General features: G+C 33.7%; 1 protein-coding gene across 1 annotated transcript in view; it reads left to right on the top strand.

The window, feature by feature from the left end:
• LOC149799574 (nitrilase and fragile histidine triad fusion protein NitFhit-like) overlaps window positions 1-17417 on the top strand; it is a 28570-nt gene extending 11153 nt beyond the window's left edge. Inside the window, exons 6-11 of the mRNA XM_089958912.1 lie at window positions 3377-3478; window positions 7500-7662; window positions 10020-10141; window positions 11791-11964; window positions 13639-13707; window positions 14807-17417. Of these exons, the coding sequence (XP_089815038.1) occupies window positions 3377-3478; window positions 7500-7662; window positions 10020-10141; window positions 11791-11964; window positions 13639-13707; window positions 14807-14920 (744 nt within the window). The 3' untranslated portion in view covers window positions 14921-17417. The remainder of the gene's footprint in view (window positions 1-3376; window positions 3479-7499; window positions 7663-10019; window positions 10142-11790; window positions 11965-13638; window positions 13708-14806) is intronic.
• The last annotated feature ends 959 nt before the right edge of the window (window positions 17418-18376 follow it).

The raw sequence follows: 18376 nt of genomic DNA, 5'->3' as shown, positions 1-18376 counted from the left end.
TTTTGGCAAATAATATGTTTTTTATTTTTAAAAATATATATAAAAAATTCCTTGCAATTTTCAGTTTAGAACGGGCACTCGGTTCCATTCTGAAAGAAATGTATCGCATGTATATAGGAATACAGTTTTACAATATGATTGGTTCATTCGAAATCGAGGCTACAATGCCTGTCTTTATCCGCCATATTGGATTTCGCATAAACAGTTACCGCTGTCACTGTATCTCATTTTCGTAATATTCAACTTCTAATCATGTTGAATAGGAAAGCAGAATATTCAGAATTTTCTCCAGGAAAGACACAAAAACAGAACTAGAAGGACAATTGTGCCGTCTTGTTTAGATTTGTGAAACCATCTAGTAAAGGAGAAAACTCTACGGTTTGCAAGCTGTGTAACGTGATTTCGCTATTGGGCGCCTATGAAATAAAGAGTACGAAAAAGCTAATAAACATCAGCTTGCTGCTTCATCATACACAACTCAACCTGAACTTACAACGTATATAAATACCAGAGAGAACCTTGATGTAATTTGATCGAAATTCGGTTTATTAAATTTCTTTTGGAAATTAACCTTCCTTTTTCAGTTAATAGTGTTGCTGGTGATTTATTTCGCACACATTTTCCAGACAGTAAAATCGCAAAGGATTACTCATATGCTAGAACGAAAACAGTTAAATAAGAAAATCACACAGAATTGGGATCATCAATGAAAGTTGATACATTCAAATTGATAATGATTGGAAAAAAATAAGGTGTGGAAAATGCTACTATAAAAAGTATGTGTCTGAGTGTGTTGCACTCATGCACCTTCTGAATGGGCACCCGAATGGAATATGGTACAACATGTGCATATTTGACATTAAATAATTATGTAAAGCACTGTCCTACTTTACTGATGGTTGTATATGTAGTAAATAGTTACATATACATTACAATTTTAAAAATCAGTATTTGTTCCTGAAAATCAGTATTTTTGTCACAAGAAGTCAGTATTTTTTTATTTGGGGGGTTGGCAGCTATGATGTTGTCTAATTGAAATGCCAGTATTTAATGTAAAATATAATGTAGTACAATAATTCCTAATTAATCAGAATTGTTGCTATGGATTGAGAACAAGAATACTTACTACCTTTGCAGTTATGACTTGATTGGCCACTGCCATTTGAGGTACATGGTATAGACAGTAAATATTGTTGAGCACAGCAGTTAATGGATTCAGGTCCTCGAAATATTTCAAATGTTATTCAGAGTATCAATGATAGCAGTTGATAAAAATCAGCTTGATGATAATTTATGACTGATTTTTTCCAATAATTAAACCATGAAACCATCATAGTAAACTGGTGAGAAATGAGTGATGCACTTTTTATTAAAGACATTCTTATTAAATATTCAAATCAGTCTGACATCAAAGGTACTAACCGAGTGGTCAGATGATACACTATTCCTTTGTTAAGATCTTTTTATAATACAAAAGAAAATTGTGCATCCCATTTTGTTTCTTTAAAGAAAAAGAATGAGAAAATGGTGAACATACCATATCAGAGTAAGTGAGATATTAATGGCTGTTTTATCCTAAACAGGTGGATCATTGGTGCTTAAATTTTCACAAGAATGTGAACTCTATTCATTTAGTACATTTGACACTTCAGCCAGGATTTTGCTTTTTAAATTTGCCATCTTTAGGAATTATCCAATTTAAATGGATTGATGTCTTCAGCTCACATGGTTTATGATGGCAATTCCAGTTTTGAAGTTTCAGTTTGTGCACTTTGGCATTTGATGGATATACGTGTATTGATATGGAAGTGAGGAAACTCCTACAATGCTGTTGTGTATGCATTTGTGAGTAATGCAAATCAATTGGATTTATATTAAAAATATAAAATTTTATAAATTTAATTGATTTCTTAATATGTTATATCAATAAATGTAAAATGTTGTTACAGCAATATATACAGTATTTATTATTCTTATACATCAATGACAATTTATACCTACCAGGTCACTTAACAATTTTTATGATAAATTGAGTGCCATGAAGTCTTGTACCATTGCTTATTGCACAGTCTGTGTTTAGGTGTCACCATAATTTTATTGATGGTGAGGTTTATACATAGAATCTTTATTTTAAAAGAATTTCAATTGCCTGCAAAATAAGGGGGGACAAAAGCACTACAATTTTCTTAATGTGAGCAGATTTTCAGAGATGAATACATCATTAACAGGAATCTTAATGTTCCGTGCATTATATACTGTATAATATATTTCAGTCTTGTCATGGTTTGACTGTACATGACTCAAAGTACAATGGCAGGGTTTGCCCATTACAAATTGAAATTATCCCTGCCAATGCTATATGTATATGAGCATAGAATCAACTCTGGTACTTCACAAATCAGTTATTTTTGGTGTTAGTATTTGTTAGGTAATTGTAGCCTGGAGTTACCAATGAAATTATTTAGACAAACTTGATTGGAAGTAACCCAAGGTAGGTTTATAATTGTTTTAGTGACTGAAACTGAGATTTGGAATATGTTTATAGAATGATCTTACTGAGATCACATTATACTGTATATATATATATATATATATATATATATAAGCTTGCTGCAGTCCCAGCAAGACACACCAATACTGTGTATTGCTTATCTACCACTAAATCAGATAAATATTATCTAGAAATGACTATAAACCTCCTTTTTTTCAAAAATTAAAGTTTTAGTGCCCCAATATTTTTCAGTTTAAAATTCATTATTCTCATTAGTAACACAAATGTAATTAAGCTGAAGGAGACCTTTAAAGAGACTTAATTAGTTCATGAACAATGGTCTCTACATGTACAATGCTTTCTACATGTACAGTGCTCTCTCTCTCCATAATGATGTTCATGAGAGCCATAAATGTGAACCATGTGATAAATGAGGCAGCCATTTATTGAGGGATGTTCCAATAAGGCTGTGTCATATTAATGGATCAATGCACAACAAAAAAGGGTATTTAATGATGTAAAATAACATTGTAATTAGCTCTCAATAGCATTAAAATCAAGTGAAATAATTCAGTCATAAATTATATATCAAAATTCTAATAATTTAATGGGATTCGTGACTGTACATGCATTAAAAGAGGGTTAGTGATATATTGAAGGGCTTTATACAGTGGGGCCAATTTTATACTGAGGGACCAATGTATTGGTATTTTGTCAGATCTTGCAAAGTGTACAGAGTTGCTGGAGGCCTGGTTAGGGATACATTATTAATGTCACAATAGAGTTTTACATCTCAATACCAGTTAGTTAAATCATTCTATTTCAAAATAAATTGTGCAAAATACAAAGATGAAAATTAATTGCTCTTTTGATATTATTTTATAGGTCTTACTTCGAAGCCGAGCAGTAGAATGTCAGTGTTATGTTGTGGCAGCTGCACAGACTGGTAGTCATAATTCTAAACGTTCTTCATATGGACATGCAATGGTAAGCAGGGAATCAGTCTGTCATGGAAGTTAATTGAATAATTGATTGTTTTCTTTGAAATTGGGAGGAACAGTTGATAACAAAATATCTTAAAGACTCTTTGTGCTCATGGTTTTGTTATCTAGATTACAGAGACACTAAGCCCATTAGTATGTCTGTTGGGCTTTAACGCATAGGTTAGAGTTTGTGTTAAGTGCAGATTTTTCAGATGGTATTGGATGCAGTTGTGTAACTTGATGTGACCATTATGGGTAAAAATAAACTTGACACCCATGTATAATTACAAACTGCTTATTGTAATGTATACGTAAAATAGTGACATGTTTAATTACTTATCAATTGATTCGTTAATTTGTTGTCTTACTTAATATTACAGTATTTAACATTAATTTTTTTCACATAACATTATGAAGAGATACAGTAAGAACAATTTAAATTGAGTCAAATTTTTCAATTCAACTGTTGTGAATGAGTTTTGTAATCTTAATATCCACCTGAAAGACACTGTCGCCTTTTACCTTATAACTGTGGTCATCAAATTGCCATATATACTCCCTTATAAGTCAAAACTAACTGCATACATCATAGAACCCAATAGACTGTCACATAATGCACTGGCATAAATGGGTTTATGCAGTTTGTTAGGAGTCATCAGTAGAACAAACAATATAGACCCTGATCTGCTGGCACATTATGCTGGCAGATCAGGGTGTAAGTTGTTTGCATTTGGACTTGGCATTTAGGCAGATATGCACAGTAATTTTTTATCTCCTTCCCTGTCCTTTTTTTACGTTAACTCCAGTCTGATAATTGGAAATATTTTTGAAACTGTTTGAGGAGTACATTTTCCAGATTGTTTTAGGTCATTATGTCCATTCATGTTACCAGTGTAATGCAATAATTTTTACTGCAGTACACTTGTACCTTAAGAATAAAGTAAATTTGAATGCTGTACACTTGTGCTTTATGAATACAGCAATAATGACTGCTGTACATTTGTACTTTACCATTGATACTCATTTGTAAGCCTCAGGCTGATATGTTGATGTAGGCAAAACCTAGAAGAAGTTCACAGATTGAGTTTTTAAATAACTGATGTTAGAAATTATTTGGAATGGAAAAAACAATTGCAAACATTTATATGAGCATGAACTATTTAAAGAGTCTCATGTTCCATCCTAAATTCACTCGTGTGCACAAGTATCTGTTCAAACTATGGATCAGCAGCTATGGTACCAGTGGAACAGCAATGATCATCATAGGAAGTCTGTGGAGAGAGTCTTTGGCTAATTCTGGGGCATCAGCTTGTAAGTTTATCATCATATGCTTATATTGATGTAATTTATATTTGAAGTGGTAATAATAATGGGCATAGAGAATTGTAAAAATTGAAAGTAATACCACATGCTACCTTATTGTTTGGTTGGAATACAATGTAATAAAAAGAAGGATCATTGGACTAATAGACCATTCATCTCTATACTAGTTCATTGGTCTTTATTTCTATCACTGGTTTATTGAGTATTTTAGTCCAGTGATGAGGTATCCTGTAGTAGTATCAGTATTGTTCCCTCTTTTCTGATACCTAAAAGGACTATTCTTATTTCCAACTCAGTCTAGTTTCATGCCATGAATGATGCAAGTAAATGAGTTTTAGCTCTATTGGTCATTGATTGCTATTTTTTTGGGCCTACCTTGCCATAAGGTCAAGTGAGTTTATGTATTGTTGTGTGTCTTGTGTATCATCCATCAATATTAACTATTATAAAATTTATCTATGAAACAACTGGAAACATTTCAGCCAAATTTGGCAGAGAGCATAATGGCATGCATTATGATGATCAGTACTAAAATGTAAAAAAGCCTTCAGATGATTTCTCAAAAAACAGATGGGCAGAATTTGATCAATTTTGACTGAAAATATTTGGTTTAAATGGCTCTTTTTAGTTATACAGATGATGCTGATTCATAATTAAATATGACTGCCTTGACTGAAAATAGAAATTATTTTTAAATTATTGTCAAATATGGTGCAATAGAATTTTACCAAATTTGATAGCATCATTGTATTTTATGCAATGATGCCTTCTGGCTTTCAGGCTTGTACAAATGATGCCAATATACTATTTCATATAGACTCTAATGATATTAGGATATATTATAGTATGACAACAATATCATACAAAAATATTGATAGTTGATATAATATAGATTTTAGATGCCCTTCCCCCAACCCATATAAATCCATTACAGTTCATTACAGGTGGGACTGCTAATACAGAGGATTACGATATAAATATGCTCATAGCAGTAGTACATTTCAGTCAGTACATGTTGCAGATAGTTTACAGACAGTTGTTGATGGCAGAAACAAAATGGAATTTCCTGTGTGTCAAACTGTTGTTCTTGGCACTTGTATGCGATGGGTAACATATCATGAGATAGTATAATGACAATATCAATAAAAGTGGCGATACAACTTCAGGTCACGATAACATCACGAATAGCCCCATTACTAGAAATGGAAAGATACTCTAATTTCTTCTCAAAAACTGCCCAGTTGAATCAAACAAAATTCTGCATAAAGTATTCAGCCACAGAATGCTTTCAGATATCTCTGCATTCACAAAAAAGAAAAACCTTTGAACAACTGATTCTTAAAAACTGCTAGTGGAATGTGGCCAAATTTGACAGAAAGCTTTTTCGTATGAAGAGCTTTCAACCTTGTGTCAGTAATACAGAGCTGATTTTTAAATTATGGCTGCTGTTGCTAAAAATAGAAATGCCTTTAAATGATTTATTAATCTCAAAAAGTAATCAACATGTGGATCAGATTTGACAGAACTCATCCTGGCTGTGCTTTAAATTCGTACACAAGATGCCAATCTGAAAACAAATATGGCCACAATTTTTGAAATCTACTTTCCGTCACAATGTGCTGATTATAATTAGACCATATTGGACAGAAAAATTCGGCATAAAAGCAGTTTCAAGTTTCTAAGATCCACTTTCCATAAGGTTAAGTAAGTTCTGTTATGATTATGTATAAGGCATGCATTGTTTATCTTGTGTCACTTGTCATCCATCAGCATTTTGCAATTTTAAATTTTTTCTCAAGAACTAGTGGAGCTGCTTCAACCAAATCTGACTGAGAGCATGCTGATGCAGTAGGCTTTAAAAGTTTGTATAGATGGCACCAATCTGCAGTCAAATATGGCCATCATTACTTAATATTGAGAGTCATTTAAATAACTTCTTCTCCAAAACTGTTCAACATAATTTGACTAAATTTGACAGAATATGCCCTGGTATAAAGAGATTTTAAGTTTTCATAAAGAATACTGATCCATTATTAAATATGGCTGCCATTACTAAATATAAAAGAAACCTTTTAAGCAAGTATTTTTGTCCCCAAATACTGCTGGGTATGTGAGAAAGCTTTCCAATAGCTTCTCATAGGTCAGTGGTTCTTTCCTGGGTTTTTTCCTCAGCCATTTAATCTGGCCACCATGTATAGCCTACAACAACTACAACTATTTCTCCCAAGTTGCTGAACACAATTTGACTGAATTTGATAGAAAAGATGGCATAAAGGCGTTTCAGTTCTATACAAATGATGCTGTTTGTCATCAAATATGATTGCCTTTACTAAAAATAGGAAAACCTTTAAATGACTTTTGAAAAAACACTGAAAAGAATTTGAGTAAATTTGCATAAAGGCATTTTAAATTTATATAAATAATGCCAATTTGCTGTAAAATTTGGCTGCTGTTGCTGAAAATATAAAATCCTTTAAATGAGTTTTTTTTAGAACACTGATCAACAGAAGCAGAAAGCACCCTTGCACAAGGCCTTGCAAGTTTGCACAAATGATTCTGATCTGCCAACAGTTATATTAGATAGCACCGTACTAACCAGATATGTAGGTCAACAACCTTGGCATTTGACCCTGAGACAGATGAACATGAACAATGTCAGGCCTACATGGGTCTCTTGATTGTTTATTGCTCTTTGACTGTAGATAGTGGACCCATGGGGAGCAGTTGTTGCACAGTGTCGTGAGGGTACTGATGTGTGTGTTGCAGAGCTGGATCTAGATTATTTACGGAAAGTTCGAACCCAGATGCCAGTTGCAGAGCACAGACGTCATGATTTGTATGGACACATTAATTTTTCATCTAGAGGTAAACATGTGTGAAGCTTACATTACTCCCAATTTAAATCTCTCATTAAACTTTCCCCTTTTCTGTCTCATTTATCATGCTTGTAGTATCTTCAAATATTTACTCTAATAACTAGCTTTAAGCAGTTTGACACAGTTCATACAGCTTCGATAAATCCTTGAATTTTGAAGAGGCTTTGAAAAGTCTGAGAATGTCAGAACATACAGGCTAGGGCATCACAATCAAAGCATTACTGTAAAATGTGTCATTTACCCCAAGGTCAGTAGTTTGAGTGAGCATGTTGCAGAATGAATGAATTCACATCCTGAGTAAATGTGTAAATGAAAAAATGTAAAGGCATAACATACATTATCAGTGACTGTGATTTTGACTATTGATCTAAGGAGCATATGTATGTGTCACAGAATGAGTTTCCTTTTCTTCATATTGATTCATCTCATTTGCGAATAAAATCCATTAATTGGTTTAAGAAATGTAAGCAAATGAAAATAAAAAACTTGAACCATAACCATAACACAGATTTTCTATTGCTGTTACATCGACCACAAGGTCAAAGGGGCAAGCACACCTAAAATAAAATGAATTTTTATAATGTCATAATATTTCATCCCAAGTATGAAGAAAATTCATAAATGGGTTTAGGAAATACAAGCAAGAGAAAATCTTTAACCAATAGCTTACATCAGATTTTCTGTAACTGTGACCCTGATTACAAGGTCAAAATTACAAGAGTAACAATTGTTATTTACAGTTGGACTTCACTTAAAAATGGTATCTATGGATAATTGTCAGTCAGTAACTGTTATCCTTGTGATTCCAGTGACAACAATGAACGACAACCATGCATATCTGTGAGGTGATCTTGCATGTGATTGCAGATCTTAATTCCACTCTGGAAGCCACAATTCTGAACTGATTTGATAAAAATTTAACTATGTACTTATATGATCAAGATCTTGGGCAGTTTAGAAAGCAGGATGCACACATATTAATAGGGTGATCTTGCACCTGATTGGCTGAGCTTGTTACAACTCCTGAAGTCATATTTTTGAACTGTTTGGTTAATTATCATCTTGGATGACTTTCATTATGAGCAAGAGACTTTCCTACAATAACTATGGCTTTATCTTTAGAAATAATTTTTATCAAGAGATGATAAAATACATAAAATCAACTTGATATAAGTTTGGAAGATATTTTGCATAGGATGTGTTCTTCCAATACTACTTCAGCCTGCTTAGTAAAATGGTCAGCTGTTAAGTTAGATAAGCCAGGTGAGCATTATCAGCCCCACTTGGGTCTCTTGTTGAATTTCTGCTTTTACAGTACACATTTGTTTAGCAGCAATACAAATAATGTTAAAGGACCTAGCTAAAACAAGGAGAACTTTGCTGGCTCAGTTTTGGAGCATCAGACTCATAATCTAAATGTTATGGGCCAGCTTCCTTAGTGAGCGCTTTGGAAAGGCACTTTACTGCCATTTTCCTTGGCATGAGATATTCAGTAAAATGTTAAAATTGAGATAGTGAATTAAATTTTAAACTGTCATTAAAAAGCAAACAGTCAACCGACCAATTATACACAATGATGTGAAACATTCCAGAGAGGATCTTCTCAGTATTGTTGAGACTATTTTAGATTGCATCATAAGTGATATATTGTGACATTTAAATAATTATTAATAACAATATACAGTAATATACCATTTATGCATCCTTATAGGTCAAGTCCAACTGCATAATGCACTGGTAGATCTCGTTATATGCAGTTTGTTATAAGTAATCAATTAAACAAACATTGTGGACCGTAATGTGGCAACAGATCAGGGTCTATGCTGTTTGCAGTTCAAGTCAAACTTATAAGATAGTGTATAAAGTAAAGGATACAGGTTTATATGGTAATTCCCACGTTAAAATTATAGTCCTTATATGTATCATATAATATCATGGGGTATGCATTGTAATGTGTATCAATAGGATCTAAGGAACATCTGTTCACCCTGATTGATTACTGTTTTTGTCTTTGTCTATTTCTCTGTCTGTGTATATTAGTCAGTTTTGTACATTTATCTCTCAATTTGAGTACCATCTATACTCACTTATTAGTTAAGTACAAGCGCAAATAACATATATCATGATTTGCTGTTGCATAATGTTCTGACAAGTCAGGATCTGGGTTGTCTGTTTTACTGATTACTCTTAACAAACTGCACAGAACCAGATCATCTGGAGCATTATGCAATGACAGATATGGGTCCATGCAGGTAGCAGTTGGATTCAACTTACTATCAAGTACAAGTGGTATGTTGAAATGCATTTATATGGTAGATGTACATTAGTATAAAATTTTTGTTTCAGGTCTCATAGACAGCCATGAGTACTACCAGTTTGGTAAGATTCAAATTAGTTGTAAGCATGTGTTCTTCAGATCTTCCCTGTCATTTGCCTTCGTCAACATCAAGCCAGTTGTGCCGGGACATATCCTTGTTTGAAATTACCCATGTATGACAAAACAACAGACTGCAGTAGTGGCTCAGTAGATATCATGCTGGACTCAGCAAGAAATTCTGCTAATAAGGATTAAGACTGACTCAGGGGTTAGCATGCTGGACTCAAATCATTAGGGTACCTTTTCAAGTCCTGCCCATAGGAAGTAAATTAGGTTCAGTAGTTAGCAAGCTGGACTCACAATTAGAAGGGTACCTTTTCAAGTCCTGTCTTTAGGGATCAAGACTGACTTGGTAGTTAGCATGCGAACTCACAACCAGAAGGAAACTTGTTTAAATCCTGTCCATAGGTAGAAAATTAGGCTCATTAGTTAGGTTAGTATGCTCAACTCAAATCATACTTAGACCAAGCCAGATTGATAATCTTACAATATGAAGTCCTTACTGTTTGTGGTTTTCTGATTTTCTTGAATTTTGTGTTTGCAATATACCATGCATTTAAAGACCCCATGAACAGTTATTCTATAGAAAATAAAAAGACCACTTCCCCAATCCACAAATCTAAGTGCCATTGAAAATCTCATGCAAAACCAAAAAACTATACCTAGGAAAATTAAATTCACAGTGCTGTGTACTACCAGCTGATTTGTTTGAAGGGTGGTGTGTGCCATGTATGCTTATTGATTAAATAATCTGAAAAAATTTAAATGAAATTTATTCACGACTATCACCCGAAGAGATTGGAAAGAGACCACATTTACTTTTCAGCTTACTGGAGTGTTGTCTATTTCTAAATAAACTCCTTTAAACTTTGACTTTTAAAAGATGTCAGAATTTTAGCTGCATAAACAATATTTTATTACGTTTATCTCTGATTGAAAGTGATCTTGTGTATCATTTATTTTCTTTGAGATTTAATTATATACATGGTAGATACATTTGGAATGGTAAAATTTGCAGTTCTACACACCCAAGAATATCTTTATAACTATTCCAAGATGCTATAAGGTCAGTGGGTCAATACAAAGAGGCAAGAAAGGAGAAGAAAAAATTTAAACATATTTCTCAAGGTGAGACCCCCCCCCCCACCAAAAAAAATCAAAGTTTGAGAGAGAAACTATCAAATCATGACAGTCAACATTGTGATTGAAATTTACTTGACAATTTGATGAGGTAGAAATGTAGTGAAGTAACTGTCAGAATTCCATTGGTGAAAGGTTAGTTTTATTCTGTCTACTCTAGTTCTTTCAATAGTTGTCCTGTATTGCCCTTCAACAAGTTTTTTGCTGAGTCAGCCATTATTCACATTCTATCATTGATTATTATATCCTTTTGCTGAGTCAGCCATTAATCCCATCCTGTCATATATATATATATATATATATATATATATATATATACACAGTATGGTTGTCTTACACAATACAATATTTGATTGAGAAGAAAATTTCTGTGTATAACCATTATTCATTTTCAAATGTTAATGATACATTGAAATAATATTAATCCAGCAATTTTGTTCCTACCCACATTAACAAAAATTTGTTTTCTAAAAATGTTGGAGAAAAATTGTTTGTAATAATCTTGATTTTTATTTTCAGGTATTTAAATAAACTGAATAGCAAGGCTTCATTGTATTTGTTAAGTCTTTGTGTCAGTATTTACCTTAACATATTTAACATGTTCTGATATCCCCATTGCGAATAGTTCCAAGATTAGCTGACTTGACAGAAGCTGAGATAGCAGATTTATTCAGTACAGTCAAAAAAGTGTCTGGCATTGTCCAGCAACACTTCAGTGCAACATCGCTGACTGTTGGGGTTCAGGATGGACCAGAAGCAGGACAGAGTGTACAGGTGAGAGTCTAATAGTAGACATGGGAATTACCTACATCAACCCAGAAGCAGGACAGAGTGTACAGGTGAGAGTCTGATAGTAGACATGAGAATTACCTACATCAACCCAGAAGCAGGACAGAGTGTACGGTGAGAGTCTAATAGTAGACATGAGAATTACCTACATCAACCCAGAAGCAGGACAGAGTGTACAGGTGAGAGTCTAATAGTAGACATGAGAATTACCTACATCAGCCCAGAAGCAGGACAGAGTGTACAGGTGAGAGTCTAATAGTAGACATGAGAATTACCTACATCAACCCAGAAGCAGGACAGAGTGTACAGGTGAGAGTCTAATAGTAAACATGAGAATTACCTATATCAACCCAGAATTCTGGAGTCACATGCATGGTTAATGCTTACATTGAAAAATGGAATTTTTCACATTAAATTAACTAAACTATATTAAAGTGGGCTGTAATTATTCCATTATAAGGTATCATATTATTAAGGTTGTTGTTGATGTTGTGGATTTAATGTCATTTTTCAGTACAAGATAGGCTGTACATGGTAGCCAGTATATCTGGTGGAGGAAAACCCCAGAAACTTCCAGGGAAGAACCACTGACCCACAGGATACTACTGGCAAGCTTTCTCACATACCCACACCGGCTAAGCCTGAGTCTTAAACTGGTGCAGACAGAGGTGGAATGTCAATGATCTGTCAGTGTGAGCACATCGACCACTAGGTCACCAGGGGCCCCATATTATCAAGGTTTCATATTAAGCTGTAATATATTACAATGGGCAGTAAGTATTCCATGATAAGGTTGTTCTCGATAATAATCCTACCCTATCTTCAACAAAAGTTTGGCACATTTTCATGTTGCTGAACCCCCCTCCATGACTAATCTGGTCCTCAGGATATTCCTAAGCTGAAATACTGTAAATCGCAAAACATCTTATTTGAATAAATATCTTTGGAAATATGTTTCTTTATTTTGTAAAATACCATTATTTGGGATTTTTGTCAGACAGGGAGCAAAATTTGCCCAGGAAAAGTAACTCAATTAATTATTTAGGTTTTACTTGACATAAAAGAGTTACTTCCCTTTCCCATTTATAGTGTTACATTGGCATAAAACTAGGACTGAAAACATTGTTCTGTGATCCTAAAAGTAAAAATCATGGATGGGTCTTTGTCTTTGTAATTTAGGATACAAGAGGCTATCATGCCAAAAGATTCTGAATTGGGCTTATTGGTTTAGTCATTTCTGACACTAATATTACTGTACATGGAGTATTTTTTGAAGACTGAAAATGTGGCAATTTTTCGTTAAAAACAATGGATTTTAGTTGTGGCTAGTTATGCTTTAGCATTTGCATATATAGAATGGCTATAACAATTAATGTGGTAAATTTTGACATTTGTTCTGGCTATCATGAAAGCATGTGTTTAAAATTTCTCCACCTCTAAAAAATCCCACTTTATGGTTTTACATACCCATTAAGTGATTGATCTGGCAAAAATTCAAGGTGATATCTAATTACAAATCTCCCTACTTATCCAGGTATTTAAATTAATAATTGATGCATACACATTTCATATAATTGTTTATTTGCAAAATTTGTACCTTTGGATTTCCCTCTCTTGTCCAGACAATATTTACCTACTTAATTTCATTCTTTTTTTAAGCATATACATGTCCATATTTTGCCAAGGCGAAAAGGGGATTTCTCACAGAATGATGAGGTTTATCCTGAGGTAAACATTTGATTCTCTACTATTTTATTTTAAATAGATGTTTATGTTTCTTGTTTTTATGCATCTGTATTAAGTACAACTTCAAAATAATGAATTTATACAAATGGCATAAGAAGAGTTTGGTCTGTTTGCAAACTTAGCTATATAACCAGTTGGAAACTGAGAAAAATAATTGATCTTTTTGGATAAGTAGGAGACATTTTCAGCTCACATGATTAAGGTACAGAAGAGATCACATTGTACTTCTTATGTTGATGGTGTCATCGACAACTAGGTTAACTCCAAAGGCCAAAACCTCTAGCTTCATTATTTCTATGAAACTTTATCAGGGTACGACTGAAATTATTCCAAATTCCACCTCAGGGAAAAGTATTACAGTGGCTTATTCTGCTTGCATTAATCTCCCTGATGTTAATACCATAGTGTAATAGTTACTTCAATTGCTTGGCATGCTATCTTCCTGTATAACTTGGTCAGGATGCACCTTGCATAATTAGGAACCTGCCCAATGGATACCTTGCCATGCAAAAAATTAATTACTGACTATTCAAATCTTATCCAGGCATTAAAGTTTTATGTTACTAAAGGGGTTTTCATCGCTTAATGACTGGTGGAAGGGTTAAGTAGTAAAAGAAAAAAATGTCAGCATAGATGGATTGGGTTGTACATGGTTGCTGCCTGTCTCTTTAAAGGACAGGGTTAAAAACTAGTAAAATTAAATATACTATGACATACTTGGTTGTCTCACTATTACACGTACTGTGCAGATTTTTACTATTAAAGATTTTAATACTTACAAATGGATGAAATTTCAGGAAACTAAAAGACTTGTATTTCAATAAGGAATGTCTCATTTTATCAACCTTTTACAGAACAGAATCTCTTTTTAACAAAATGTAATATTTAAATAATGAAAATATTTGTCATTTTCTATTGGTTTCATTGTTCAGTTAAACAATATCCAACTAGGAAAACTTTTCACATTATTTTAAATCTCATGAAAGATTTAATAATTTCTGTTTTAGAAAATAGGTTTCAGTTTGCACAAAACTGTATCTTTAATTAATGTATGTGTTTGTTGTAAACAAATTTTTTTCAGCTGGAACAGCATGAAAGAGAATTAGAAATAAGTATGGATGGAAAGAGGCAGCAAGTGAGAACATCCGAAGATATGGAGGCTGAGGCAGCTCAGTTGAGGTCTCTTTTTTCCTAGTGTAACTGTCTTGTAGCTGTAAACAACAGCTTTTAACAATCAACAGAAAACAGCCAAATGAGAAATTTATGGACAGTTTTTCCTTTTATTGTACAAAAAATAATGTGATGATTTTGCCTGGAGTCAACATTCTGGATGAAGATTTCTCAATGAAGGACTTAAAATATAACTTATATGCAGTCAGACATGTATTATACTTCGGCTGTGATGTACATAAAAAGGAAAAGATATATTCTTTATGTGTGTGTGTACAGTAAACTTGAGAAAATACAGAGAAAATATTTTGTTTTTGTATATTAAAAATACTGGGTGTATTTCATCATGATGAATTAAAGATCATGTGAATGAGTGACAAAACCTTGAATAAGGATATATCAATTTCATTGTTTTATTACAGGATAATATTGTTGTTATTGCTATTGTTGTAGGTTTAATGCCATTTTTCAGCACAAGATAGGCCATGCATGGCAGCCAGGATAAATGGTGGAAGAATAAGCCAACAAAACTCCAGAAAGAACCACTGACCCATGAAAAGCTACTGGCAAGCTTTCTCACATACCCACATTGGCCAAACCTGAGACTCGAACCCATGCAGACAGGGGTGAGATGGCAGTGATCCATAATGGTGAACACTTTAGACCACTTGTCCACTTGGGGCCCCTACAGGATAAAATATTTTTCTGTTAATTATTTACTGATCTTGCTCCTGTCTTGAAACTTAGGAGTTTAGAATCACCTTTCACACACCCATTGTCTTGTGCAAGGTCATTTCAGTCATATTTATCATTAGCTAGGCTAGGCACAAAACTGCAGGAGTTTGAAAGAATGGTTGGTTTGGTATGACCCAGTCTGTTGCAGTAAATGACATTATTTATATTTGTAAAAATACTTTACTCTGTCTTACCACAAAGCATGTCCATTTGAGTGTTACAACATTGTCACCAGTGTAATACAGGTGACATAACTTCATAGAGAAGCAAATTTTGATGAGTCAGATATCTTCGAGGAATAATTTCCATTCCTGAAAGTTAGTACAGTTTCCGTTTATTCCTCTGACTCATAACCTTCTTGTTTTTCTTTGCTGCAGACATAACTTTTGAATTAATATATATTCCAGCATCACATGACATGATGGATAATTTATGCATTTTCAAATGTTAAAATGTAAAATATGTCTTTAGCATGTGAAAATTATAGGAATGAAGGGCCTTCAAAAATATGAAACTAGTACTACTACTACTACTACTACTATTTAAATATAATTCTTGGCAGATATTCACAGTACACTGACATGTACAATAAACAGATATGAAGAAAAAAACATCCAGGAACAAAGAAACAGCTGTTATTACGAATTAAGTCTTTTTAGAGTCTGATGTTAACAAGTTCAACTTATTGACCGGTTTACATTGCAATTCTTGCTTATGGATTGATGATGTCTGTTCTTCTGATGCGAAAACTGGTGAGGGTTTATGTTGAGGAAATTTTCTCGGACACTTTTGCTTATAGAGTGTTCAGATATGTCGTGTTGTATTGCACTTATCAGTGAATATAAGGTCACTGTGACCTGTGTTTCATGGTCTAGTTATTCTGGCTAACATTTATGTTTAGCTTATTATACTGTGAAGTATTACGTATGGCATTTAAGAACTTGGAATGCCATTAACTTACTGATAATGAGATCACTGGTATACTCATGGGATACCTGACAGTAACAACTGGTCCTTCTTTCATCGATGAAAGAAAAAAGCTGTTTTACTCAACCTCACCCAGTTTCTAGATTACTGCTTTGTATACCTAATATTTCACGTATTCAGTATATTTATCTAAAATAGAAGCTTTAAGTAATTTCTCCCCCAGGTCATTCATTATCCAGTGCTACTGCCATGCTGTTCTTGTCCCATGCTAGGTCATTTATTTCTCATGCCATACCGTTCTTGACGTAGTGCTTGGATTTTTTCCACAGCAGCTTACTTTTATTTTAGCTGCAAACTACTGTTTGTTTCTCATGAACTAAAACAGTCACTTTCAGCATAAATGGCAGTATACATTTGCCCAAATATTAGGCAGTTTAATTTTTAGCAGGCCATTGCTAATTTAAAACCACACATTGATGCATGAAGAAGGTCATTTGTTTATTGTTTATTAGAACAGCTGCTTTTGGAAGAATTCACACACACAGGACAATGTTTCTGACATGTAGTTGAGTAATTGCAACTTAATGGATTATCTTTCCAACATATGTTGTCTTTGCAGCCTGTGATGTGATGGGGATTGTTATGCTGCCACTGTGGTAGGTGTGTTATGGTTGGAGTGGGGTGCTCCTAATATTCTATATAGATTATTATGGAAGTCCCACCCAGGCTTGATTTTTGTTGGAAGTTAAATTAGTGAAACATAGATTTAAATCTCCGAGCCCCCAGTCAGCAATGCTGATGGTTAAATGATTGAATATACAAAAAACGTTAAATTCAATAAAAAAACAATTTAATAACAATTCAGGTGTCAAGTGCTTCAAATTTCCTGAGTCCTCTCCTTCTGCTCGACCCTGTGATAGGCTATTGCATCATTTGATTTGTTGTGCGAGATAGCTTTCCACCTGTCCTTGTATTCTAATCATCTGTGTATTCTTCTCTCCTATTCCTCTAATTTCTTCTCCTCTGCCTCCCGACTTTCTCCAAATTCCTTCTCCTCGACTTTTCAATACGCCTCCTCCTTCTCCACTTCCTCCTCCTCTACTCCTTTTCCTCCACCTTCTTGACTTTCTCCCCCTGCTAGACATGTCGATTCCAACTGCTCTACTAGTCTCATTTCCATCTCCTCCTTAGAGAGTCAGGACTTGACTAAACCAGAAGTTCTGTCCCCCAAAAAGCTTCCTGTGAAAACACAAGGATGGTACAATATTTTCCTTAGGACTCTTGACTCACACTACACCCAGCCTATCATCAGATAATGCATTCATTCACATCAAAGTACTCATACGTTCTTTAATGGTAAAACAACGACATAATAAAAAGTACAGTATCAGTTACTTCTCATATATGCATCAATAAATTGCATCACATCAGTACATATTCCTAATCTCATACTAAACAATATCACAGCAATCAGATGCATTTCTTTACATTACAACTCGTATAAAATACACAAATATTCAAATGTCCATGCTCGGATATATCCATACATCCATATTAACTAATCTTACACACTTCAATCATTTTCCAAATTCACAATTCAAGCATGTGTAAATTCTAAAATATCACATGGATAAATGCACTAGTTTACTATGAAGTAACCTAATGGTGAATTACAAAATTAATTCTGACCACAAGCTAACAATCTACATAAATCTCTACATAATACTCATTTCTCAATTATGCATGTAAATTAAACACTACAAAGGTAATTATACATACTTAGGATCCTAGTAATTAAGTATACATACTACACATAATT

This window comes from Sinohyriopsis cumingii, chromosome 5 (assembly GCF_028554795.1).
Source record: "Sinohyriopsis cumingii isolate HCF-2022 chromosome 5, ASM2855479v2, whole genome shotgun sequence".
NCBI lineage: Eukaryota > Metazoa > Mollusca > Bivalvia > Unionida > Unionidae > Sinohyriopsis > Sinohyriopsis cumingii.
This window is presented reverse-complemented; position numbering and strand designations above follow the sequence as displayed.